We start from the raw sequence: 19,084 nt of genomic DNA, 5'->3' as shown, positions 1-19,084 counted from the left end.
AATGCAGTGTCCGCAGAGCAGTACAAGTATGGCACATGTCATGTGAGCACCTGAAGGGTTAAACTTCTTGAATGTGATTTTGAGGGGTGCAATTTTTATAATGGTGTCACTTTTTGGTATTTTCTGTCATGTAGGCCCCTTAAAGTCTTCAAATGTGATGTGGCCCACAAAAAATTGTTTTGTAAATTTTGGTGGAATAATATGAAATTTCTGGTGGTATAACTATCTGATTTAAGGGCACAAAAATGTAAAGTTTGAAAATTGCAACATTTTCAAATTGTCAAATTTTCAATATTTTCATAAATAGACGCAAATCATATCGACCAAAATTTACCACTAACATGAAGGACCATATAGGTCACAACAAAATAAAAAGTTTCAGAATCATTGGGTCCGTGGAAGCGTTCCAGAGTTACCAAAATTTAAAAAAACAAACAAAAAAAAAACACAAACAAACAAACCCTGGTCACATATATAAATTGTGGCCTGGTCATTAACCCCTTTTTGCCATCGGATGGAATAGTACGTCCGATAGCAGATCCCCTGCTTTGATGCGGGCTCCGGCGGTGAGCCCACATCAAAGCCGGGACATGCCAGCTGTTTTGTACAGCTGACATGTGCCTGCAATAGGCACAGGCAGAATCGCGATCCACCCGCGCCTATGAACTAGTTAAATGCCGCTGTCGAAGGCTGACAGCGGCATTTAACAAGTGATTGCGGCCATCGGGCCGGAAATACACGCACCGCTGACCCCCGTCACGTGATCGGGGGGTCATCAGTGAGTTGGCATAACAACCAGAAGTCTCCTTGAGACTTCTATGGTTGTTGATGCCGGATTGATGTGAGCGCCACCCTATGGACGGAGCTCATAGCAATGAAGTAAATCTACCACATAGGAGCGATCTGAGCATCGCTCCTATGTAGCAGAGCCGATCAGGCTATGTCAGCTTCTAGTCTCCCATGGAGGATATTGAAGCATGGCAAAAGTAAAAAAAAAAAAAAAAAAAGTTTTAAAAAGTAGGGAAATAAATAAATAAAAGTTCAAATCATCCCCATTTCGCCCCATGCAAAATAAAAAACCAAAAAAAACCAAAACAAACACATTCGGTATCGCCGCGTTCAGAATCGCCCAATCAATAAAAAAGGATTAACCTGATCGTTAAACGGCGTAGCGAAAAAAAATTCATAACGCCAGAATTACGTTTTTTTGGTCGCCGCGACATTGCATTAAAATGCGATAACGGGAGATCAAAAACGTCTCTGCACCAAAATGGTATCATTAAAAAAATCAGCTCGGCGCACAAAAAATAAGCCCTCACCAGACCAGAGATCCTGAAAAATGGAGACGCTACGGGTATCGGAAAAATTGTGCTTTTTTTTTTTTTTAGCAGATTTTGGAAAAAAAAATTCACCACCTAGATATAAAAATACCTAGACATGTTTCGTGTCTATGAACTCGTAATAACCTGGAGAATCATAATGGCAGGTCAGTTTTAGCTTTCAGTGAACCTAGTAAAAAAGCCAAACAAAAAACTAGTGTGTGATTGCACTTCTATTGCCATTTTACTGCACTTGGAATTTTTTTTCCCCGTTTCCTAGTACACGACATGGTAAAACCAATGGTGTCATTCAAAAGAACAACTTGTCCCACAAAAAATAAGCCCCCACGGCCATATTGACGGAAAAATAACAGTTATGGCTCTGTGAAGGGGAGCCAAAAACAAAAACTCAAACTGAAAAAAGCTCCAGGGGTTAAGGTTAAAATTAGCTCTGCCACTAAGGGGCTTACTGCACCAAATAAAAAACTGCAGTCACTCCTGGACCGTCAGAGTGATGTCAGCACAATGTGTCAAGGATGCCAAATAGCTGACAATAGTGAATCACCCAATTAACTTATGTATACTTCGACATGCAGCAACAGTTTGCAAAATTGCCATATTGTCAATTTTAATACCATCATTACCTCGAATAACATTTCGGCGTTGGAGTTTGTAGGTTTCCTTGTCCTGGCAAAGGCGACGGATAAAGACACCCAGTTGGTCCACATTTTCAATACGATCAGTAACTACCATCTGCTCATGAATTAAGTAAGACTGAGGGAGATATGTTCCAGCCTATACAGAGGAGAGGGGAAAAAAAGGTTATTACCTAACCAGAATGTGACAGCCTGCACCCATATCTTGATATCTTTACTCAGAGATCTGTCACAGCTCAACCATTAAGCCCATCATACACGGTAGATTGCCATTAACTGAACCAGGGTTTGGCCAACAAAAATCTTGGCCGGCTCTCCTATAGCATGGCCGAGCACTGAGTTCTCTGAGAAAGCAGCCGCCACATACCTGCCGGCAGCTCATTTTCGGGAGAACAATTCGATCAGCAGTCTGAAATCGGACATAGCAGATTGAGATTTCCCCTGCAATACATTGTCCTGGGCTGCCATCCATGTTAGACGGTAGCTGAACCAGCAGCTATCCACTGATTCGGGTGAGTCTAATGTGTGTGGAATGGAAGGGAGGTCTTTACTCGTAAGACGTCCAGGTTTTTCTTGCTAGAACCAACAATGCAAATAGATCTTCAAGTATCAAAATGTTGCTCAAGTGCTAATAAATTTGTTGCATTTCATAATAAATTTGTCTAAATCCCGGTCAAGCCACATGTGACATCCACATCTTACTCCAGGTTTTACAAACTGACGTGCATGGCACAAGTAGCTCTGCATCAGATCAGCAACCTGCGGCACTCCAGGTGTTGTGAAACAGCAGCCCCCAACATGTCCCTGTGGCTGGCAAGGAATGCTGGGAGTGCTGAAGGTTGCTGAACCCTGCTCTAAATGTTTGACACAACTGGTTAATAAATGTGTCTCACAGAAAATTAGACATTTTTGGAGTAAAATAAGCGCATATACAACGATGAATGTGGACCTCTGAATTCATTTATTGAGCCATAGAAATATTAATCATTAAGCCTTAGCACAGATCTGGGCCACATCTGGCCCTTTGGCTGTGACTATCCAGTCCAAGCACTGGGACAGTAAAAATGCTGGAAGCAGGGGCCTGTGAGCTGGTGAATTCAATGGTGGAGGAGAGAGCAGTCTGCCCCATCCAACACCATTCAGCCTGCACGACTAAGTGTAAATATTGATCAAAACTTCAACATATTGGCTCGGCCCTCCACAACAGTCCTGGTATGTCATATGGCCCCTCGGGAAAATTAATTGCCCCCCTGTCTTACAGCATTCTTATATTCGGTACAACATAGGAGAAACTACACTGGTTGGAACAATCGTCAGATATGCTAGAACCGTATTCCGTATATACTTGAGTATAAGCTGAGATTTTCAGCCCATTTTTTTAGGCTGAAAGTGCCCCCCTCGACTTATACTCGAGCCATTATCCCAGGGGGTCGGAGGGGGAGGGGGGGATCGGCAGCTGTCCATCATACTCAACTGCTCCCGGCACGTCTCTGCATGTCCCTGCTTCTACGGCACCCACAGCTCTTCCTCTGTTCAGCGGTCACATGGTACCGCTCATTAAAGTAATGAATATGGATGCGACTCCACTCCTATAGGGGTGGAGCGCATATTCATTACTTTAATGAGCAGTACCAGTGACCGCTGAACACAGGAACAAGCTGCCGGCGTCAGAGACCATCACATCGGAAAAGCTGCCAGGGACCGTGCCGGGAAGATGAGTAACGGGGGGAGGGGGAGCACGGTGATATTCACCTGTCCCCGTTCCACCGCCACGCACCGCTGTGTCTTCCACGTCCTTTGGCTATGACGTTCAGGTCAAAGGGCGCAATGACGTGTTTAGTGTGCGCCCTCTGCCTTAACAGTCACTGCAGAGAGACTGAAGACAGAGTGGCGCGTGGCGGTGGAACGGGGACAGGTGAATATCGCAAGTGCCGGTGTCCCCACCTGCTCAATAATAATAATCTTTATTTTTATATAGCGCTAACATATTCCGCAGCGCTTTACAATTTTTGCACACATTATCATCGCTGTCCCCGATGGTGCTCACAATCTAAGTTCCCCATCAGTATGTCTTTTGAAGACCAGAGGCGAGTAGGTCATTTTTATTTTTAATCGCAGCAGCAGCATATGGGGCAAATGTTTCTATGGAGCATCTTATGGAGCGATAATCAACCTTTGTGCAGCATAATATGGGGCAGATTGCATTATGGAGCATCTCATGGGGCCCATCATGAACTGTATGGAGCATTATATGGGGCTCCTGATTCAATATGGAAATTCAAACACACAACCTACTGATGTCTCAATTAACCCCTTAATGACAGCCAATACGTCTTTTAACTGACCTGAGATATAAGAGAATAGCCTCTCCATACAGGTGACAATCCTGCAGCTGTGGGCTGTACACTAACTGACAACTTGCTGTATCAGCCACGATCAGTGTTGGCACCGTACATATCTGTTTAACCCCTTAGATACTGCTGTCAATAGTGACTACATCATTATAAAAGGTTAACAGAGTGTGGGGGCTTCCTCTTTATCCCAATTGGTGCCCTCAGATCATGATTGTGTGGTCCTGATGTTTGCAATGGCAATTCACGACCAAATAGTGGCCTTAGAGTCTGCCGGCTGTTGTAACCTGTTCAGAAGTTAGCAGCATTTAGGTGGTAAAAATACACATTTTCATTTCTGTCATACCACTTTGCATTAATTCCTGTAAATCACCTGAAGGGTTAATAAACTATCTGACAGCAGTTTTCAATATGTCAGGGGGTGCCGTTTTTAAAATGGTATCACGTTTGGGGGGTTCCCAATATAAGAGACCCCTAAAGTCACTTCTAACATGGATAGTTCCCTAAAAATATAAATGTTGTAAATTTCCTTGAAAAAATGAAATATTGCTGCTACATTTTTAAACCTCCTAAAATGCTGAGAAAATAAAAGAACATTTGTTCTGATGTAAAGCCGACATGTGGGAAATGTTATTTATTAATGGTTTGCTGTGGTATGACCATCTGGATTAAAGGGATAATCATTTAAACTTTGAAAATTGCTAATTTTTTAACATTTTTCTCAAATATTTGATATTTTTTTTATAAACAAAACATATTGACCTAAATTTACCATTATCATAAAGTACGGTATAATGTGTCCCGAAAAAACAGTCTCAAAATCACTGGGATTTGTTGAAGCGTTGCAGAGTTATTACCACATAAAGTGACACTGGTCAGATTTCAAAAATGTGGCTCCATCACTAAGGGGTTAATTTTACTTTTATTGGTAAACATTTTTAATTTTTCAACTTTACCAGTAGCTGCTGCATTTCCCACCCTAGGCTTATACTCAAGTCATTAAGTTTTCCCAGTTTTTTGTGGCAAAATTCGGGGTCTCTGCTTATACTCGGGTCAGCTTATTCTTGAGTATATACAGTGGTTTATTCAGGTATAAACTGTGCAACAATGTAGGTAAAGTCCAGTGAAACCCTACAATAAAGAACGGCCGAGTATCTCCGAGCAAACGCATAAGGAAAAGCGAAGAGCAAACTAAGGTGAACAAGTGACCCTTTATATAGTAAGCAGAATACACATTCTTGTATGTCTTCCATGACAAGCAGCCACTTGCTCAGTTTATGTACAATCTGATCATTTCTCCATGTGTACATTAGGCTTTAGATACTACCGACCACACATAACAGAATAGAATGGTCCCCACTCTACATTTAGTTAGACTACAAATACATCTATTTCTTACACGTTTTCTTGTTGGAGGAAGACACATTCAGGAAAACACAGACAATATAGGGCTCTGTACACTGGGCTCGAGGCCTTTATCAGAAGGACACATTAGGAAGACCTTGATGGGAAAACTCAAAATATAGATATTTTTGTGGAATAGACCAGTCTGCTATGCAAAAGATAAAGGCATGTTGTTGCATACCACCGTAGGGGCCAAAAGCACGTTGTTTAGGCCTCTGTCAAGTTAGATGAATATGCCAGGAGCAGGGTGCACAGAGACAAATAGCAGATTTTGCCTTTTCATTGGAATCATTTGTATGTATCAAGTACCTTAATGTTGATAAGGAGCTCCAAGAAATTCTTAGGCGGCATAACTACTGATGTGTTCAGAGGGATAACATAGCATTTGTTCAGGCTCAGGTCAAGGTATGCTGTGAGTTTCTGAGAAGACAAAAAAGGTTACGTTGGAAACTGCTAAGAACACCGCTGATGGCTCGCTATCATCTTTATAACCTAGGCCGCTGCAGAGGGGTAGCGTGCTATACAATACCCCATGTCACACAGGTCAAACCATATTACCAATGCCTCAGCGAGTTACCAAGATAGAAGGCCATCATCCCTCATCTTCTGCTGCCTGACAAATGTGATGGTCCAAACTGCAGGCGCTTCCAAATGCTGTTTATGACCAGGAGTGATACAACCACAAGAAAGCCACGCTGCTGAATGTAGACAGTTTACCGATATAGTCTGTGTATGGGGCTATACGGCTACAACCGATTTACAGGGAACTAGAACAAACTACTAAGTTTCTGATGTAAACAGTACAGTTCTTCAGATTCGCTATGTCGCTTTCCCCATGATGGCATTGCAGTAGCTTAGGGCCATAGTTGCTACCACTCAAAGTGGCAGTTTGCTAGTTGATACTAAGCTACCGCAATGCCCTGCACACGGGACAGTCGACCTAGCCAATCATAAGAACTATACTACATCTCTAATTGGAGATTATTAGTAGTAGTGTTATTCCTATTACATATTGGGATAGGATTTTAGAATTGGGAATACCCTTTAAAGCTTCATTTACATAAAATCAGGAAATCTATCAACTGCATAATCAAAATAAAAGTGCAATCTATATATTAGAGTATCAAACCCTCAATAAATATAGCATACCCTGTGGAAATCATGAACAATGTCAGCAGGATCACTGTCAGCAAATTCAGGGACAGGAACATTGATCAACTCAACATCTTCATCTTCCAAGATCTGAATTTTCTCCTTAAATGAGTGGTAGCGGACGCGAGGTTCTGCATAGGGCTCAGTGAGCGACATGTCATCCTCGGTGTACCTTATTCCACAAAAGTAGACACCACGCTACAAAAGAAATCGAAAAAAAAGAACGCATTACTAGGCATACAAATCTGGTTAAGCTAATCTTCAAGATACACACTTTATAACACCAGCCTTAACAGGGGATATACTAAGCTAAATGTGCCAGAATTATGACCCCACCTGCACCACATTTATTATGCATTTTATACAAACAGAAGAATACAGACTCCTCAGTAAGCAGTAAGATATCTGCAAACATTGACTATATACAATATAGACTGCATTATTGTTATATAGAATATAGTTATAAATTAAAGGTACTTAGTGCACGAACGGGCTCTTGTGAATTGGCCAACCAGCCATGACAAGGCGAACATTTCTTTGATGGAACCCTAAACCTACTACTGATCTAACATGCCTCTTCTGCTATAATGCATTTTATACACTTTGCACCAGGTCTGACAATGGGAATCATCTCACCAAAAGGGGGCACAGATTAACATGTCTTAGCGTGCCAAAAATCCACCAAAATTTTGGAGAATCTTTCTGACATGAAGGAAAACAACTAATATTTGTCAATTAAAAGTTGGCTTCATTAGATCTTTTTCCCTGTAAAAAGAATGGAGTGTTGATGTGGTGGTTATATGCACTGTAACCTATGCAAGTTAAGAAAAAGAAAGACTGCTTTTTAAAGGTATTCCATACCGCTTTGCCTTGTCAAAAAAAAAAAAAAAGAAAGAAGGACAGTCATTTTGCTGTACATAGGAATGCACTGAGCAGCCTGAAGGGATTTTCCGCAAGAATGGGTTTCATATCTTAATTTTAACAGAGCAGAAAACTAAACAAAAAAGAAAAAAAAAAAACAAAAACAGGAACCTGTCACATGAAAAAAACTAATTAACATGCAGATATTGGGGCTAATCTGCTGGGTAATGGCATTGTGAACCTGCCAGGCGCCTGCACTTAGACACCCATTGCCGGGAGGAGATAAACTTTGTTCCTCCCAGCAGCATTCTGGTTTCAGTCATGGGGGGGCGCCGGTTCAGTCTCCGCTTAATGTAGAAAGAGTGGCAGCTGTAACTGCACCCCCGGCACTGACTGACTGCCGACCCCAATGCTGAGCTGTCAGTTCCCGGGGGCACGGTTACAGCCGCCGGTGACGGAATGCAAACCAGCGCCGCCCCCAAACGCTACCGAAAGGACTAAAGGTTCATTTCCTCCAGGTAGCAGAGGTCTCTGTGCAGGCATCGGGAAGGTCCAGAACTATATTAACCCCACATCTGCAGGTTAATAACAGTTTTCTTTTTCACATGACAGGTTCCCTTTAAAACAACCTCTGTCGAAATCACGCTAATCAGACAAGTTGCTAGTGGTATTTATTTGGGGACGGCTTCTGAGCGAATTGAAGAAGTAGAAGCTATTTTTTCCCTCAAGAGACAGTTCTATGAAAATTGACTGGAAATCTATTAAAATTGCTCATTTTCATTTACTGTACAGAAAAAGTCGAGATGCAGCAGTGGCAACAAGAACGAGTCACGGCTGGTTCCTAGTTGTTGGGCTTGGCTTGTAGCCCTGGCTAAGGTTTGTCCAGGCCCGAGTTTATACAGTGTATTGCGTTTCAGGAAAAGACGAGGCCAAAAATTAAAAATCACCACATCCCTGTTCGTTTCCTCTGTATTCTATGCCCGAGACAGCGCTGCTGAAATAGGTGCAAGAGGAAACGGCCGAACAATAGAAAACCCAGAATAAATCAGGGAAAGGAGAAACAACCAGGAATCATCGCCTGCAACACGCACACACTTTCCCAGAAAGCAGAAAATGGTTTTCGCTTTTGGTTCTGTATAAATGTTTTGCATAGGTCTACGGTTTACTACACAAATGCACAAAAGTACCATACATTAATGAGAAAAAAAATGACCTTTTTTAATTTAGCAAATGGCTGCAATGTAAGAGTGAAAAATGTAAAGGGGTCTGAATCCTTTCCGTACCCACTGTATTTCCCTTAGCTGCTAATAAAATCCACTGCAGACTTTCATCAGCAAATTCAAAATGGGCGACGTGAAGCAAACCTGCAATTTGTGAACAAGCCCCAAAGTGGCCTTACCCAATAGATAAGTCGTCCAACAGCAATCTCCCCCACAGACTCATGCACACACAGGAACACTCACGCCAACAACTTATATACCTGCTGAACACAATGACTGTTGAAATTCAACATTCTGCATCCTTCTCTCCCTGATGTCCTCTGTGTAGGGACAGTCATACACAGATGATCGGCCAATCCCTCCAAAAATCTGCAGGTTCAGACGACTTATCTAATATGTATGGGATACTTACAGGGAATCTGTCACAGGGTCTTTCCTACCCCCCATCTGAGAGCAGCATGATGTAGGAGCACAAACACTCATTCCAGCAATGTATAACTTACCAGGCTGCTTGCTCCAGTTTTGACAACTTATCTACTGCAGATCTGCCAGAAACTCAGCAAAAATAATGAGGTCCTACTTTTGTGCCTTATACATACACACCTGTGTAGTCTGATCTTATAGTAATGTGTAACTTCTTTACACAGGCCTCCTCTCCGTTAGTCTAGCAGGTAGAAGGTCAGAAAAATGGAGCAACTCCACTAGTAATATGAAATGGAAATTATCCGAGCATCATGGGCAAGCTCAAATAATATATGTTTGAGTCTCTGCGGCTGCATGTTTTGCGGCTGATAGGCAATCCTCACATGTGTTGTCTAACAAACAGACAATTCCTGCATGTGTTGTAGCTGTCAAACAGCCGCGAGACATACAGCCACTGGGACTTGAACATATTATTCGAGCATGCCCAAGTTACTCGGCTAATATCTGAGCATGCTCGGATAGCACCTTATCAAAGCATGTTCACTCATCACTACATACAGTTGTGCTCAAAAGTTCACATACCCAAGCAGAATTTTTGCTTTCTTGGCCTTTTTTCAGAGAATATTAATGTTAACACCAAAACTTTCTCCTCTCATGGTTAGTGGTTGGGTGAAGCCATTTATTGTCAAACCACTGTGTTTTCTCTTTTTAAATCATAATGACCACCCAAAACATCCAAATGACCCTGATCAAAAGTTCACATACCCCTTTTCTTAATACTGTGTATTGACCACTAACAATGACAGCTTGAAGTCTTTTGTGGTAGTTGTGGATGAGGTTTTTTATTTTCTCAGATGGAAAAGCAGCCCACTCTTCTTGGCAAAAGCCTCCAGTTCCTGTAAATTCCTGGGCTGTCTAGCATTAACTGCGCACTTGAGATCTCCCCCAAGTGGCTCAATGATCTTGAGGTCAGGAGACTAAGATGGCCACTCCAGACCTTTCATTTTGTTCTGCTGTAGCCAATAACAGGTCAACTTGGCCTTTTGTTTTGGATCTTTGTCATGTTGGAACGTCCAAGTACGTCCCATGCACAGCTCCCGGGCTGATGAGTGCAAATTTGCCTCTAGTATTTGCTGATAACGTGCTGCATTTATACTTCCTTCAACTTTGACCAAGTTTCCTGTGCCTTTGTAGCCCACGCATCCCCAAAACATCAGCAATCCACCTCCGTCCTTTACAGTTGGAAATGTGTTCCTTTCATCATAGGCCTTGTTGATCCCTCTCTAAATGTAACATTTATGGTTGTGGCCAAAAAGTTCAATTTTGGTCTCATCACTCCAAATTACCTTGTTCCAGAAGTTTTGAGGCTTGTCTCTGTGCTGTTTTGCATATTGTAGGCGAAATACTTTGTAGCATTTGCGCAGTAATAGCTTTTTTTCTGGCGACTCGGCCACGCAGCCCATTTTTCTTCAAGTATCTCCTTATTGTGTATCTTGAAACAGCCACACCGCTAGATTTCAGAGTCCTGTATTTCAGCTGATGTTTTTTGTGGGTTTTTCTTTGCATCCTGAACATTTTCCTGGCAGTTGTGGACAAAATGTTTGTTGGTCTACCTGACCGTGGTTTTGTTTTTACAGAGACCCTGATTTTCCATTTGTTAATCACAGTTTGAATGCTGCTGGCTGGCATTATCAGTTCCTTGGATATCTATTTATATCCCTTTCCTGTTTTATACAGTTCAACTACATTTTCCTGTAGATCCACTGACAATTCTTTTGCTTTCCACATGACTCACAATCCAGAAAAGTCAGTGGCTGGATGAAAGATGCAAGGGTCTGTCTGGATCCCAGAAACTTGCTCAGCTTTTATGCACACACTGATTACAAGCAAACAGGTCACAGGTGAGGATGTTACCTTTAGAAGCCATTCAAACACATTTGTGTCAACTTCTGTGCATTTTAGCAGGCCCAAATCACCAGGGTATGTGAACTTTTAATCAGGGTCATTTGGATGTTTTGGGTTGTCATAATGATTTTAAAAGAGAAAACACAGTAGTTTGACAATAAACAGCATATCCCAAGCACTAACCATGAGTGAAAAAAAAAAAAGTTGGTGTCATTCATATTCTCTGTAAAAAGGCCAACTTTTGAGCACAACTGTATTAAATACAGGGTTTGCTTTGGTTTAACAACAGGGCTGTGGGGTCAGAGTATGAGTGGTGGAGATGGACTGAGAATATAGTGTGTTTGAAAAAATTATGGGATTGGTTAAAAGAAAAAAAAAAAAAAAAACACGATTGGAAAATGATTACATTCACCAACTTTCCTCTGTCATGGTCAATGCCTGGGCCTTCTACTAATAAAACCGTGCGTTATCACCGCGGCTTCCAACACCCACACATGTCACTTGCTCTTTAAATCAGGATCCCAAGATTAGTGTCTGTAAAAACTTAGCAGATGGTGGGGCTGTGGATTACGGAGATGCGAAGTCACACGAATTAATGATTGCTCAAAGGAATTTTGTGTGTATGCCTATTAAGATAATGCTCCACTACTGCATCCCTTGAATATACACATATTAAACAAGTAGGCTAAAGCAAGTAGCAGTGTGTGCATAATATAGACATACACACACAAGCAAAAAATAAAAATGTGTTATTTACTAGACCACAATAAACAAATATTTCACTGTCCAACCAAAGACAACATCTGCAAGGAGTTTGTATGTTCTCCCCATATTTGCATGCGTTTCCTCCCACACTCCAAAGACATACTGAGGTCAGGGAGGATCAGGGATGAGGACAATGATCAGTTTAGTAATGATCATGTCTGTAAAGCACTGTAATTAGCGACACTATACAAGTGAGAAAAATGAAAAAAAAAATCATACAGAATCAGGCAGCATGTATGCTTGACTCATACGCTGTGGCAGAGACCCACCTGTCCAGCTAGTCTACCGTGCAACTCAGTCCATAGCTGCTTTTATAAGCATGTTTTCTTTTTCTGTGGTGCAGCGTTTTATAGTCAAACATACCGGGCTTAAATCATGCAGCTAGTATCCACAGGCAGCATGTAACAGCAGTCAGGTTCCCTTTAACAATTCTTGAGAATGACACTTTATTCAGGTCTATTAACCAACTTAAAGGGAACCTGACAGCTGTTACATGCTCCCTGACCCACAGACTGCATGTATCAGGCACTGGCTGGATGCTTTCAGCCATATGTGGTTAACTCAAATGCTGCAGCATTTCAGACAAACAGTTTAAAGGGAACCTATCACCCCCAAAATCGAAGATAAGCTAAGCCCACCGGCATCAGGGGCTTATCTACAGCATTCTGTAATGCTGTAGATAAGCCCCCCGATGTATCCTAAAAGATGAGAAAGAGGTTAGATTATACTCACCCAGGGGCGGTCCCGTCCAATGGGAGTCGCGGTCCGGTCGGGGGCCTCCCATCTTATTACGATGACGTCCTCCTCTTGTCTTCACGCTGCGGCTCCAGCACAGGCGCACTTTCTCTGCCCTGTTGAGGGCAGAGCAAAGAACTGCAGTGCGCAGGTGCTGGGCCTCTCTGACCTTTCCCGGCACCTGCGCACTGCAGTACTTTGCTCTGCCCTTAACAGGGCAGAGAAAGTGCGCCTGTGCTGGAGCGTGAAGACAAGAAGAGGATGTCATCCTATGAAGATAGGAGGCCCCGGACCGCAACGGCCACCCAGGTGAGTAATCTAACCTCTGTTTTCTCATCTTTCAGGATCCATGCTGGTGGGCTTAGCTCATCTTTGATTTTGGGGGTGAGAGGTTCTTCATAAGGGGAGGGTGAGGGAGAGAGAATGTGCATGATTTGAATGGAAAAGATGGAGGGAGAGGGTGAGAGAATGTGCATGATTTGAATGGAAAAGATGGAGGGAGAGGGTGAGAGAGAGAATGTGCATGATTTGAATGGAAAAGATGGAGGGAGAGGGTGAGGGAGAGAGAATGTGCATGATTTGAATGGAAGAGATGGAGGGAGAGGGTGAGGGAGAGAGAATGTGCATGATTTGAATGGAAAAGATGGAGGGAGAGGGTGAGGGAGAGAGAATGTGCATGATTTGAATGGAAAAGATGGAGGGAGAGGGTGAGGGAGAGAGAATGTGCATGATTTGAATGGAAAAGATGGAGGGAGAGGGTGAGGGAGAGAGAATGTGCATGATTTGAATGGAAAAGATGGAGGGGGAGGGAGAGGGAGAGAGAATGTGCATGATTTGAATGGAAAAGATGGAGGGGGAGGGAGAGGGAGAGAGAATGTGCATGATTTGAATGGAAAAGATGGAGGGAGAGGGTGAGGGAGAGAGAATGTGCATGATTTGAATGGAAAAGATGGAGGGAGAGGGTGAGGGAGAGAGAATGTGCATGATTTGAATGGAAAAGATGGAGGGAGAGGGTGAGGGAGAGAGAATGTGCATGATTTGAATGGAAAAGATGGAGGGAGAGTGTGAGGGAGAGAGAATGTGCATGATTTGAATGGAAAAGATGGAGGGAGAGTGTGAGGGAGAGAGAATGTGCATGATTTGAATGGAAAAGATGGAGGGAGAGGGTGAGGGAGAGAGAATGCATGATTTGAATGGAAAAGATGGAGGGTGAGGGTGAGGGAGAGAATGCATGATTTGAATGGAAAAGATGGAGGGAGAGGGAGAGGGTGAGGGAGAGAGAATGTGCATGATTTGAATGGAAAAGATGGAGGGAGAGGGAGAGGGTGAGGGAGAGAGAATGTGCATGATTTGAATGGAAAAGATGGAGGGAGAGGGAGAGGGTGAGGGAGAGAGAATGTGCATGATTTGAATGGAAAAGATGGAGGGAGAGGGAGAGGGTGAGGGAGAGAGAATGTGCATGATTTGAATGGAAAAGATGGAGGGAGAGGGTGAGGGAGAGAGAATGTGCATGATTTGAATGGAAAAGATGGAGGGAGAGGGTGAGGGAGAGAGAATGTGCATGATTTGAATGGAAAAGATGGAGGGAGAGGGTGAGGGAGAGAGAATGTGCATGATTTGAATGGAAAAGATGGAGGGAGAGGGTGAGGGAGAGAGAATGTGCATGATTTGAATGGAAAAGATGGAGGGAGAGTGTGAGGGAGAGAGAATGTGCATGATTTGAATGGAAAAGATGGAGGGGGAGGGAGAGGGAGAGAGAATGTGCATGATATGAATGGAAAAGATGGAGGGAGAGGGTGAGGGAGAGAGAATGTGCATGATTTGAATGGAAAAGATAGAGGGGGAGGGAGAGGGAGAGAGAATGTGCATGATTTGAATGGAAAAGATGGAGGGAGAGGGTGAGGGAGAGAGAATGCATGATTTGAATGGAAAAGATGGAGGGAGAGGGTGAGAGAATGTGCATGATTCGAATGGAAAAGATGGAGGGAGAGGGTGAGAGAATGTGCATGATTCGAATGGAAAAGATGGAGGGAGAGGGTGAGGGTGAGGGAGAGAGAATGTGCATGATTTGAATGGAAAAGATGGAGGGAGAGGGTGAGGGAGAGAGAATGTGCATGATTTGAATGGAAAAGATGGAGGGAGAGGGTGAGGGAGAGAGAATGTGCATGATTTGAATGGAAAAGATGGAGGGAGAGGGTGAGGGAGAGAGAATGTGCATGATTTGAATGGAAAAGATGGAGGGAGAGTGTGAGGGAGAGAGAATGTGCATGATTTGAATGGAAAAGATGGAGGGGGAGGGAGAGGGAGAATGTGCATGATTTGAATGGAAAAGATGGAGGGAGAGGGTGAGGGAGAGAGAATGTGCATGATTTGAATGGAAAAGATGGAGGGGGAGGGAGAGGGAGAGAGAATGTGCATGATTTGAATGGAAAAGATGGAGGGAGAGGGTGAGGGAGAGAGAATGCATGATTTGAATGGAAAAGATGGAGGGAGAGGGTGAGAGAATGTGCATGATTCGAATGGAAAAGATGGAGGGAGAGGGTGAGAGAATGTGCATGATTCGAATGGAAAAGATGGAGGGAGAGGGTGAGGGTGAGGGAGAGAGAATGTGCATGATTTGAATGGAAAAGATGGAGGGAGAGGGAGAGGGTGAGGGAGAGAGAATGCATGATTTGAATGGAAAAGATGGAGGGAGAGGGTGAGGGAGAGAGAATGCATGATTTGAATGGAAAAGATGGAGGGAGAGGGAGAGAGAATGTGCATGATTTGAATGGAAAAGATGGAGGGAGAGGGTGAGGGAGAGAGAATGTGCATGATTTGAATGGAAAAGATGGAGGGAGAGGGAGAGGGTGAGGGAGAGAGAATGTGCATGATTTGAATGGAAAAGATGGAGGGAGAGGGTGAGGGAGAGAGAATGTGCATGATTTGAATGGAAAAGATGGAGGGAGAGGGAGAGGGTGAGGGAGAGAGAATGTGCATGATTTGAATGGAAAAGATGGAGGGAGAGGGTGAGGGAGAGAATGTGCATGATTTGAATGGAAAAGATGGAGGGGGAGGGGGGAGGGGGAGGGGGAGGGGGGAGGGGGAGGGGGAGAGGGGAAAAAAATGTGCATGATTTGAATGGAAAAAATGCATGAAAAACCGTATTCGGAGGCCAGATTCATAATTTCACATGTCAGTTTCACACGTTTTTTTTCGCCATATCAGTCGCTGGGCGTTTTTTAGCCGGACAGAAAAAACGTTCCTCTGTACGTTTTCTCCGTCCGCCGGAAACAGCTTTTTTGACGGATCCAGCAAAAAACGGATGAAACGTGTGGCCATCAAGCGCAATCCGGCACTAATACAACTATGAGAAAAATGGATGCGGCGTAAAAAAAAAAAAAAAACGCGGATCCGTTTTTTTTTTTTTTTTTTCAAAACTCACCGTTTTGTGCTTGACGGCAAAAACCTGATGTGTAAAAGTAGCAAGATATATGGATAGATCGATATATGTATCTACAGATATATCTATAAAGATATCTATAGATAGATATAGCCATAGTTATTTATCTATTGATATATCCATACATATCCATGTATAGATATATACATTTGTCCATAGATATATACTAGCAAGACCGGATGTTGATTAATTAAAAAAAAAAAAACACAGAAAAAAATTGCGTGGGCTCCAGTGCAATTTTCTGTGCCAGAGGGGGAAAGCCGATGGCCAGGGGCCAATATTTGTAGCCCAGGAAGGGGTTAATACCCATGGCCCCTTCCCAAGCTATATCAGCTCGCAGCTGTCTGCATAGCCTTCACTGGCTATTAAAATAGGGGGACCCCCCCAAAAAAAAAAAAAAAACTATACGTCGGGTCCCCCTATATTTTATAGCAAGAAAGGCTACACAGACAGCTGCCGGCTGATATAGCCTAAGAAGGGACCATGGATATTGGCCCCCCCCCCCCCCCCCCGGCTACAAATACCAGTCCGCAGCCGCCCCGGAAATAGCCCACCTGTAAGATGCGCCAATTCCGGCACTTAGCCCCTCTTCCCACTCCCTGCAGCGGTGGGATATGGGGTAATAAGGGGTTAACGTCACCTTTGTATTATAAGGTGACATTAAGCCCGGTTAGAAATGGAGAGGTGTCAATAAGACACCTATCCATTACTAATCCTACAGTAGTGAAAGTTAAAAAAAAAAAAAAAAAAAGACAGCCAGGAAAAAAAGTATTTAAATATTCTTAATTTCGCCATACTTACCATTCTCGATCGCCTGCAAAAAATTTCAAATAAACCAACCGAATACTCACTAGCCGCCGTAGTCCAATTAATAACGAGTGTTCCATGTCGATCTCCCCTATAGAACAGTGACATCAGGTGATGTCACTGCTCTATATGGCTTCCAGTGACACACTGACAGGAGACAATGGCTCCTGCAGTGCATCACTGAAGAGTTTACCTGAGTTCAGGGTCTCACTTTATGGCAAAGCTGCGTGGGAATTTTGTGAGAGTAGGGACTATTTCTCACAGCGGCGGAGGAATACATTGCGGAAGGATATCTTCCGTCATTGTATTCCTGGAGCCTCTGGAGAGCGGTCGCATCAGCTGATGCTGCTGCTCTACACAGGAGATCGTCGTGGGACATTCGTATTAATTTGATTTCTGCGGACACAGGAAGTATATTGTTTATCATTTTAATATATATATTTTTTTTTTATTTTTTTTTACAGGTGAGCAAGGGCTTCGGGGATTTAGGTGATGAGGGGTATGTACTGTATGCACTGTATGCTGTATGCACTTGTTATATGTTGCATGTTTTTTTTTGTTTTTATTTTTACATTCAACACATTAGCCGGATGATGGGACTACTACTGTCCCATCATTGGCTAATGTGTCAACCACTGTCACTGTAGCAGGCATAGCCCGATGGGACTTGTAGTCCCATCGGATGATGCCCACACACACCCCGCATTGCCCCGGCAGACGCACCGGCAGCCCCGCACAGACCCCCGACAGCCCCACACAGACACCCCCAAAGGCCCCCCCCCCCCCCCCCGACAGCCCCGCACAGAACCCCCCCTGAAAGCCCCGCAGACGCACCCCCGCACAGACCGGACAGCCCCGCAGACGCACCGGCAGACCCACTGACAGAGCCGACCCCGCCCGCACACAGTCACCACCCACGCACTCCCTCCTCCCGATCTGCAGCGTTTCAACCGCAGCTAAACCACAGATCTTTTTTACATCTGCGGTTTTGCTTCGGATGTGCCCGACTCAATGCACGTCAATGGGTGCAGAAATGCTGGAGATCCGCACAAAGAATTGACATGCTGTCGAAAAAAACGCTGCGTTTCCGCGTGTTTTTTTCCGCAGCATGTGCACAGCGGATTGGGTTTTCCATAGGTTTACATGGTATTGTAAACCGCATGGGAAACTGCTGCAGATCCGTGGTAGAATCAACGTGTGAACATGGCCTAATAGCTGCCAGGGACTGAGCCATGCAGGAGACTGGTCAGAAAGGAGGATCCTCGGTGTCTCACTGAAGGACTCTTGACAGGAAGAAGACACAGAGTCAAACATACCTGGCTGAAATCATGCATCAGTTGTCAGGTTCCCATGTTCCAATTCCTGTGACCGCACAGCGGATTAACTTTCAAGACCTTGTATTAGCCTCAAATAGGAGGCCAGCGTCAGATCTCTCTACCGAAACAAACAGCCTCATAAGCATACATGAAGCTGGACATTTGAAACAAGAGATATGCAAACAAGCAGGAATTGTGGCGGATATACCGCTAAGGCTTCTTTCACACTTCCGTCAGCAGTGTCCCGTCCTAATGCGGCGATGGAAGACTTGCTGACGGATGTTGAGAAAATAGTGTTAAAACGGGGGCAACACATCCAGTGTTAAGACGGATGCGTCGCCTGAGGTTTTCTGGGGTAGATATGGGGGGAGGGGGAAGCGGAAAAGGGATTTAAAAAAAAAAAAAAAAAAAAAAAGACTTTCCCAGACTTGAAAATCCTTCCGGGCATGCTCAGAGGGAAAAAAACGCGATACATCGCTGGATTTCTGTGTGTGACGGTCAGCGACGGATCCTGCGTCCATAGGCTTCCATTATAGCCGACGACGGACAGCACAGGACCCGTCGCTGACCGATTTTCCGACATGCAGTAAAAACATTCCTCTGAACGTTTGTCTCCACGACGGACCGCTATTCTCTGATGGATCAAGTGCACGATGGATGAAACGGATGGCCATCCGTCACAATCTGTCGCTAATAAAATTCTATGGGAAAAAACAGGATACTGCAGA

The 19,084-nt window shown here is 43.8% G+C and overlaps 1 protein-coding gene across 2 annotated transcripts in view; it reads right to left on the bottom strand.

Annotated features, from left to right (window-relative positions):
- Window positions 1–19,084, bottom strand: part of ITM2B (integral membrane protein 2B) — a 72,751-nt gene that overhangs the window by 12,431 nt on the left and 41,236 nt on the right. For both annotated transcript variants that reach the window (XM_077297403.1, XM_077297405.1), the window contains 3 exons: window positions 6,880–7,080; window positions 6,040–6,150; window positions 1,964–2,114 (listed from right to left, as the gene is read on the bottom strand). In XM_077297403.1, coding sequence (XP_077153518.1) covers window positions 1,964–2,114; window positions 6,040–6,150; window positions 6,880–7,080 — 463 coding nt within the window. The remainder of the gene's footprint in view (window positions 1–1,963; window positions 2,115–6,039; window positions 6,151–6,879; window positions 7,081–19,084) is intronic.

This window comes from Ranitomeya variabilis, chromosome 3, assembly GCF_051348905.1.
Source record: "Ranitomeya variabilis isolate aRanVar5 chromosome 3, aRanVar5.hap1, whole genome shotgun sequence".
Lineage (NCBI taxonomy): Eukaryota > Metazoa > Chordata > Amphibia > Anura > Dendrobatidae > Ranitomeya > Ranitomeya variabilis.
The sequence above is the reverse complement of the archived record's forward strand: the minus strand, read 5'-3'. Positions and strand labels throughout refer to the sequence as shown.